Genomic DNA, 9179 nt, shown 5'->3' on the forward strand with positions numbered 1-9179 from the left:
GCATATTTTTAAGATGGTTTATGAAATCATTTGATTTAGTGATCTAAAGTTAATGTAAGTAATTAATGCAAGAAGATACAAATAACAATTTTTATTATAACACATTATTTTTATCTTTTGTTAATATATAATATGTTAAACATATTAGTAAAAAAATATTTATATATAAATTATAATATAAGTATACATAATTTATAAATTGTAATACAATTCATTTAAGAATAATTTAAAAAATATTAATATTCAATTATTGGTACAAACTCCTAAAAATTATTGTAAAACCTATTATTTATTTTAAAAAAATACTAACTTTTTGTAGCATCTTTTGATTTTTCTTAAATTTAGTATCTATTTCCATTTCTTTTATTACAACATTCATTTTTTCTAACTCCATTGTAGCATGGGTTGAATATGATTTCACAGAATCCTGAAAAAATTGTATAATTATAATTTTTATTATTAAAAAAATTTAATTCATATATTTATTGTTGTGTACATATTAGTGTATTTTATCTTTTAATATCTTTATATGAGATATTTTATTGCAGTTTAAAGCTTAACAAATAAATAAATACTATTAAGAAATACAGCTACATGATTTTTAATTACACTTTTTTATAAAGTTTCAGTTTAAATAATTTACCTGTAATTTTCTATTATCTTCAAGCATTTTTGAAATTTTTGACTCTAAGCTTTTAATTGCATTTTGATAAAAGTTTTCTTTTTTTTCCAATTTGTATTCATAAGTTGAATGCATATTTTTAAGGTGGTTTATCATATTATTTAATTTAGTGATCTAAAGTTAATGTAAATTAATTAGTGCACGAAGATACAAATAACAATTTTCAGTATACCTCATTGTTTCTCTATTATTTATAATAATATTAATTTATTTATAGTAACTTTAAAAAAATTTATTAGATGCTTACTTTTTTTTTTTTTTTATTAAGCTGCTTAGTTGACAAATTTTGATCAGATTTGAAAAATCTGTTTAAATGTTTTTGTATCCACATAAAAACATCATCTAATGAGGCAACTATCCAATTAGGAGAATTATTGCGTAATTCACTAAAAAATATTAATTTTAAATAATTGAAATAATCAATTTATATGAATTGATAGTAATATATGGCAATATTTTTATTCTATGAATTTATTTAATGAAATGAATAATTTTAGCTTTTAAACATAAGCATAGAATTATTTTGAATAAATTTTCTGAATTATTTTTTATTTATTGCCAAGTATTAGTAAAAAATAAAATTTTATTGTCTCGCATAACATATTATAAGTAACATAATGTATAAAAATAAAAGAATTTACTTTTTTTGAATCATATCTTCAAGATCTTTAATATATGTGTCGATACTATCTTGAGATAGTTCTTTATGATATATTTCATGTATTGAGTCAACTTCCATGATAAATATTTAATGAGAAATCTTAGTTTTTATTGTTTAATTTTTTCAATGAAATTTATTAATGTTTACTAATTGTTAATCACTATGACAACATAATAAACATTTTTTTCAAAATATTTCTTTAGAGATAAAAGACTAAATAAGATGATATAACTGATTTCTCGATTATAATTAATAGTAAAGGCTTTAATATAAAATAATTTACTACACATTAAAAAAAATATATCTGAATGTAAGCTAAAAACACAACTATTGTAAATAAAATATTTAAATTAACATAAAATAATAATAAATATGAATAAATGTTTTAGAATATCAAAATTTTAATTTTAATATTTTGACCCNAGAATATCAAAATTTTAAGTTCAATAATTTAATCCAAATTAGATTTGGGGGGGAGATCAAGACGATTGGACCAGGGAAGATTTGAGAGATATGGAATGATTAATCGGTACAATTGAACAAAGTTTGAGGCAATCTATTGTTGATTTTTTCCGCTTAAGAGTTGGTCACAATCTTCTACCCTATTTCGCCTTCAAACTTAACTTTAATTCTGTCTCCTTCGGGCCACATCTCAAACAGTTCCATTCGTGCGTATGGAGCAGCGTTATATTTATGCACCACTAATGAACAAGGCCAACATATTGTCCGTCTTATTTGTGCGAAGTCTAAGGTAGCTCCTATAAAAACAATGTCTTTAACACGCCTCGAATTATGTGCGGCACTTTTATTTGCGCGATTGGCGCAAAAGGTGGTTAAAAATGTTCAAATAGCTTATTGTAAACGATTTTTGTATACTGATTCAAATATTGTTCTCGCCTGGATTTCATCATCTTCCGCTAAATGGAAAACTTTTGTCGCTCATAGGGTGGGCGAAATACAGGAAATAACTTCATGAGCCGAGTGGGCGCACGTGAAATCGCAAGGTAATCCTGCGGATGAAATATCTCGTGGTTCTTATTCCGAAGAATTGTCTAAGTCGTCCTTATGGCGTTCAAGGCTACAGTGGTCACAAAAGGATTGTGAGGAATGGCAAACCACGGCCGAGGCAATAAGTAATTTAATTTTACCTGAAGTCAAGTGTACTGAAAATTATAATTCTATTAACTTAGTCGCGAATACAACACAAGAAAATTTCCCCTTATTATATAGATGCTCAAATTATCAGAAAATATTGCGTGTTATTGCAAATTGCTATCGTTTTATTTATAATGCCGTACGTAAATCGAATGGAAAAATAGTGTCTTTAGAGGTCAGTGAATTAAGTCAAGCGAACATAGGACTGATAAAGCATGTACAAAATGATTATTTTTCTTCTGAAATAAAAAATTTAATTCACCCTACGCCTTTTGTTTCTTCTAATAGTCCATTATTTCGTCTTAGACCTTACATGGATGAAAATGGTGTTTTACGCGTAGGAGGCCGTTTAAAAAATGCTGTTTCCATTGATATTTATCAGCGACATCCGATTATTTTACCACATAAAAGCACATTTATTAAGTTGTTATTTTAACACGAACACGTCAGTCTTTTACACAGCGGCCCTCAAGCAATGTTAGCGTCGATTCGTCTAAAATATTGGCCTATAGGAGAACGTAGTATTACACGAAATGTTTTTAGAAAATGTGTAATATGCTTTCGTTTAAAGCCAATTGTAGTTCAGCCCATTATGGGTGATTTACCAACAGACCGCGTAGAACCAGTTCTTCGTGCGATATATAAGTGTGGTGTAGATCTTTTGGGTCCTATAATTATTCGTACTAGTTTATTGTGAAGATCTCAACATGTAAAAGGCTACATAGTTATTTAAATAACCAATAAATATTAATAAATGTAATTATATCTTTTTATCAAAAAAAAAAAAAGATCCTTTAGTTTTCAATTTTAAAATTAATTATAATATTATTAACCGAGTGGTGTCAATAAGAGATTTGGGTGTTCTTTTTTCATGTAATATTTCGTTTTCTTCTAACACTAATATAGTTATTAATAAAGCATTTCAAATGCTAGGTTTTTTATTAAGAAACACTAGAGAATTAAAAAATATTCAAGCTCTAAAAACACTTTATTGCTCCCTGGTTAGATCTAATTTAGAATTTGGATCATTAATATGGGGTCAGGGTTCGACCAATCAACTTGTTGAAAATGTTCAGTATAAATTTTTAAAATCAATTGCTTTCCGCTTACATTTACCGATCTCTAGAGACTCGATGTCATTAGTAGCAGATTCTATTTATATTCAGCCATGTGAGGTTAGACGTAATATGTCCGACATCTTATTTATTTATGATCTTCTAAATAACAATATTGACTGTACCGAATTATTAAGTAAGATCTGTATTTTAACTTATAATTATTTAATTAGAAACTTAAATTTATTTTTTTTGCCTTTTTTAAAAAAAAAAAAAATTTAGACCGATTATTTTTTTTTCAGAGCGCTATGCACCCGTGTATTTGTGATGATGTTAATCTTTTTTTTTATGTCTCGTGATCAATAAAAGAATAAAAGTTTTGTCTTTTGTTTCAATTTAAAGTTATTATTATATTATTATTGTTATTATTATTATTATTACCAGGATTCGGGACTTATAGCAATTAAAATCATCAAAAAAAGCACTATAAAACATAAAATAAAGCACTCAAATAAGCATTTATAAATAAAAAAATTAATCAAAAATTTCTTAAATTTCTTTTAAATATTAAAGTACAAAATATTTGTAACTGTGATGAATATACTTTTTTAGGACTTTAGGATTAAATACCATTAAAATGAAATTATTTCATTGCAAAAAAATACGGGTAATTAATTAATTTATTCTTTTAATTATAAACTAAAATTAAAAATATAAAAAAAAAATTAATTATGGAAGAATCAAAATGATGTCTGACTTCGACGTTCAAATTGAATGACAAGAAATGTTAAATAATATCTTGTTCATGGATTTCTTGAAAAATTAAATATAAATTTGTGTTGATATCCCTGTATGGCATAACGGTCTAAAAATATTGTTTACCGAGAAATCCATTATAAAAAGGAAATCAACCAAGTACCACACTAGTATGACACTTCAACCATAGCCAATTTCATACGTCTTGTAGCAATTACACAAATAACTAAAATTCTAAAAAAAAATAAGTAAAACCATATTTAGCTGAATAATATTCAATCTTACTTTAACTTAGACATATAACGTTTACCACATAGTTTTTTCATTGTACTTTTAAGAAGGCCATCTTCAAGCTCAAGGATAAAAAGTCTTAATAGCTTGTCTTTACCACGAGCGAGTGGTAGCAGATTGTAAATAAGAGATATTTTTTTTGAAATTTAAGTTTACAGAAAATCATTGTTTTCTTTTTCGATCAATTTATTATTTAATAATTTAGCATAGCTTTGCAAAACTATCACTTGCTTTTGTAATGTTTTCTAAGTATAAAATTATAATAAACATTAGTCTATTTTAGCTTCGATGCGAAGCTGAGAAGTTTTACTAAGATGTGTTTTTTTTTTTTGTGTCTGTTACCACTTTTTCTCACCTCACACCGAACCGAATTCTTTCAATGACACGTCAAAAGATTACAAATCGTATCTAGTCGAAGACATTACCCTCAAAAATTGAAAAAAAATTCTTCGTTCCCCGTAAATGGGGGAACCTCCAAAAAAATTACAAATTTAAAAAACGCTAATGTTCGAAATTTTTAAAAATTTTTTTAATTAAAATAGTCATAACTTTTTTAAAAATAACCAAATCAATATAATTTTTTTTTTTATAGATGCATGTCTTTACCTATCATTTGGTGTATTTTTTTTTTATATTTGACCCTATACCTGTCCACAGGGGGGGATTGAAAATGACAACTTTTTCACAAAAAATTAATTTTTTCAACTTGACTTTTGAAAATGTTCCGGATAGTCTGACACTTATATATATATATATATATATATATATTAAATTAAAGTTAATGAAATGTTCTTTATTATGAAAAAAAAAAGTTTTTAGGGGGCTAGATTAATTTAGCCAAAACAATTGAAGGGGGCCAATTTCCGATAACAATACAGAAAAATCATAAAATTTCAGGGAGACAATTAAAATATTAAATATTTAAAATTTTAAGGGACCTGAACTTAAAAATTGCTATCTATAAGAGCATATTTACAAGAAATGTGTTTATCATAAGCTTCGAAAGCGAAGGTTCGAAGAAGCGTATATGATAAAAAAGACTTTTCTTTGTCGAATATGTTCATAGATATAATTTTTAATTTATTTTATATAATTTACCTCTCAAAACCCTTTCTTAATGAGAAGATTTTACACCAATGAATACGATACAACTACGCAGCAAAATATTAAATTTTATTTTATGGTATAGAAACTCAAATAGACAAATATAAAATTATTTTATTAGAATTAATTTTATGTTAATCATTATTGTTTTCTATTAGAATAAAAACTAAATTTTATGAAAAGTTTATAACGAAATTTATTTTATTAACCCTTTAAAGCATATAGTTATATTCATACAACTTTCATAATATTGTAATTACTCATAGAAAGTAGACCAATTTTTTTTGATATTATAGTATTTCGAATAAATTTCAAATTATAATAAGTTCATAAAGTTAAATATCGAAAAAATTATTGCCTAAAACAAAATGTATTAATAACAAATGTGGTCATTTGAGCAAAACATTTGGTTTTAGTAATTTTGGCAACTACGTAATTTAGGCGATAATTTTTTTTCAAAAATTAAAAATATTTCTTGTTAGTCCTTTTTTAACTAAAAAAGTTTGAGGGTTAATAACGATTTTAAAAAATTCTCATTGAGTTACAATAATTTTAACACATTCAGTAGGTGGGTATGTAATGAGGGTGCGTTCAGCTCGTACTGGTGTATGAATACTTCACTGTCGTTCCATCAAATTTTTTTGTAAGAAATTGTCTAAAAGATATATATTTTAGAATGTGAAAAAAAAATAATAAAATTTTAACTATTTATTCAGTAGTTATAAAAAAAAATATATGCTTTAAACGAGTTTAAGTGTAACTATGGGAGATTCGTATGTAGCTACGGTCAGAGTAATCAAATAAGAAGGCCGAGAGAGGATCGTACATGACATACAAGCTCGCTGACACACCCTAGTTACCCGCAGACACAAAGCGGCCAAATTTTAGGTGACGGGAACGATCACTTTTGTCCGTGTGCAAACCGCTCGCCGGAGTAGGTGTCACCACTGGTACAAGCACCGGCAACTGGCCCAGTCCGGTACCTCGCCAGAAGTTAGTGTCAGAACAAAGATAGGGCAGAACGGGATTTGGAACGACTTGGAGACGTCAAGAGACCGTCGTCGTAGTCTGGTAAGGCGACCGGACATACCTGACATTTTGCTCCTACATGCAGCGAACACGGTAGAGATTTCTAAAATCATTAAGCCGGATTTCACCGAGCTGGAGAACCTACAAGTAGATCAGCTGTCCCTATGGATCGGACTCGTGTCACATTGCACTCCGGTTTTACAACTGGGTAGTGATGGCGACGCTTCCTCTTCACGTCCGACCGGTTGTATTAATACTAGTCAAAACATGTTTTTCACCAGTTGCCTAATTGATTAATTGAAATTAATTAAAATGGACATATGTAAGTTCTCTCAATAAATGTTTGCTATGATTTTTTTATTTTCAATGAAATTTTACATATTAATTTTAAATAAAAAGTTAAAAGAAAAACAAAGTTTCACCATCTCTTAAATAATAAATGTTTGGATATAATTAATTTACTGGGAACGAGATCATTTTTTTTTTAACATTATATATATATAATTTATACAATACAACTTGTGATGTACTGACGTATTGTTGAGCCTAATCAATCCAAGTGGCAATAAACACACAACAATTTTTTTTTAATAAATAAATCATGTGTGATGTATTAGTTTTACTATAATAATTCGTGTCGATCTTTCATAAAAATATTTTTTTTTTAAACTATCAATATGTAGTATTGTTAAAGCTAAACTAACATCTATTATTGTCGTTTTCAATGCACAGTTTACAGAAATGGCGCAACAAGTTTTGAATAAAATAGAATATTTTTAATATTTACAGATGCAAATCAGTCGCAGCTTTTATGCAAGAAAATCATATTATTTAACACTAAACTTAAATTATTGTATTAACTATCCAAAGTGTAGTATGATATATATATAAATAGTCAGTCACCCTATAAACCAATATAATTACTCACATTAGATTACTTGAAACACTCTTATATAATAAGGTTATTTAAATAAGTGCAAATTTTAAATCACGCTTATGATAAATTTAATTTTAAAATCACAATTTAAAAATACATTATACTAATAATATACTAATAATTATACAAATACAATATATTAAAATACATTACTTTCACAAAAATAATTTGACACTAAAATAGAAATTGTTACACTATGATTTTTTTAATTAAATTATTAAATTTTTTTAACATTATTTAATTATGAAATTTGAATGTTTACAAATTTTAGTTAATCACCTACTTTAAAATAATCTAGTATTCTGAGTTATTAAAGTCTAGAGGTAATTTAAACAGTTTGACACAAATTATTAAAAGTGCATACTTTTCTGGAGTAAAATTTTAGTTTGTTTCATAAATCCCATTTTGAAGCCCAAATTTGTGCAAAATGTATCTATACCGTATGGAATATCGCGTTTTGAATAACTGGGGGCAAGGTTCAATGGTTCATATATTGTATTATTAATGGGCATAATAACTTCACTGAAGTTTTTAAATTTTTCGTCATAAATATTTAATAAAGAGAGTTCATTTTTTAAATCTTGATGTTTTAAATTTTCTTTTGTATTTATATTTGAATGCCTCTTTAATACTTTTTGTAGAACAATAAGAACAGGAGATTCGTCATGTAAAAATGTTAGTGCATCTCTCATACAAGTTAATAATGGTATGCTAATATTGAAATCTCTATGAAATTTCTTGTTAGTTACTACTGACAAATAGTCCTTAGTGTCTGTTTGAACTTCTGTCCTATCTATTGCACCAATCCTTGCTAACAAATTGAAATCTCTAACAATTGCATAGTAAATTGAACTCAATATTATTGAACCAATCTTCATTTTTTCAGTTAAATTTTCAATAGTTACTGTATTTTCATTGGGTCGAATATGATCATTAATGTTAATTTTATCAAGTTTCTCATAGACATTGTTAGTTTCTTTATAATTATAAATTTCCAAATCTTTGGTCAACTCAATCCAATTTTTATGAGTAAAAATTTTATTCAACTTCTTAACCATTTCTTCATTTGTGTAACACAAAGAAGTGTGTCGTAACACAGAAAAGTAAAAACTGATATTAGGTAACTATGTGAAATGAGTGAATGTGTAAATGTGCGTACGAAGATGAATATGAGGAGGTGGTGCCTGCTGTATAGGTATTCACGTGCGTGTTGTCGTACAGCAGTCACCGTGCTCGGCTGACACTCCGGGTTAGCTGTGGGTGTCGAAAGGCTGTTGTTATAGGAAGGGAGAATAATAGTAACACCAAGGTATTAGTTGAACCGATATCATGAAATGTATTTTGTACGACATTAGCTGAATTGATTTTATGAAATTCGTCTTTTATGACAATTTGTATATTAATCATATTACNGACAATTTGTATATCAATCATATTACGCGCGTTATTATATTTATTTTTCGCGTTATCATTTATATCAATTATATTATCTATATTACATTTATCTTG

The 9179-nt window shown here is 26.8% G+C and overlaps 1 protein-coding gene across 1 annotated transcript in view; it reads right to left on the reverse strand.

The window, feature by feature from the left end:
* Positions 1 to 1569, reverse strand: part of LOC126909334 (uncharacterized) — a 4511-nt gene extending 2942 nt beyond the window's left edge. Inside the window, exons 1-4 of the mRNA XM_050691748.1 lie at positions 1324 to 1569; positions 930 to 1068; positions 644 to 796; positions 311 to 427 (exon numbers count right to left, since the gene is read on the reverse strand). Coding sequence (XP_050547705.1) covers positions 311 to 427; positions 644 to 796; positions 930 to 1068; positions 1324 to 1421 — 507 coding nt within the window. The 5' untranslated portion in view covers positions 1422 to 1569. The remainder of the gene's footprint in view (positions 1 to 310; positions 428 to 643; positions 797 to 929; positions 1069 to 1323) is intronic.
* Between the last annotated feature and the right edge of the window lie 7610 nt (positions 1570 to 9179).

This window comes from Daktulosphaira vitifoliae, unplaced genomic scaffold (genome assembly GCF_025091365.1).
Source record: "Daktulosphaira vitifoliae isolate Bord-2020 unplaced genomic scaffold, ASM2509136v1 Scaffold_274, whole genome shotgun sequence".
NCBI lineage: Eukaryota > Metazoa > Arthropoda > Insecta > Hemiptera > Phylloxeridae > Daktulosphaira > Daktulosphaira vitifoliae.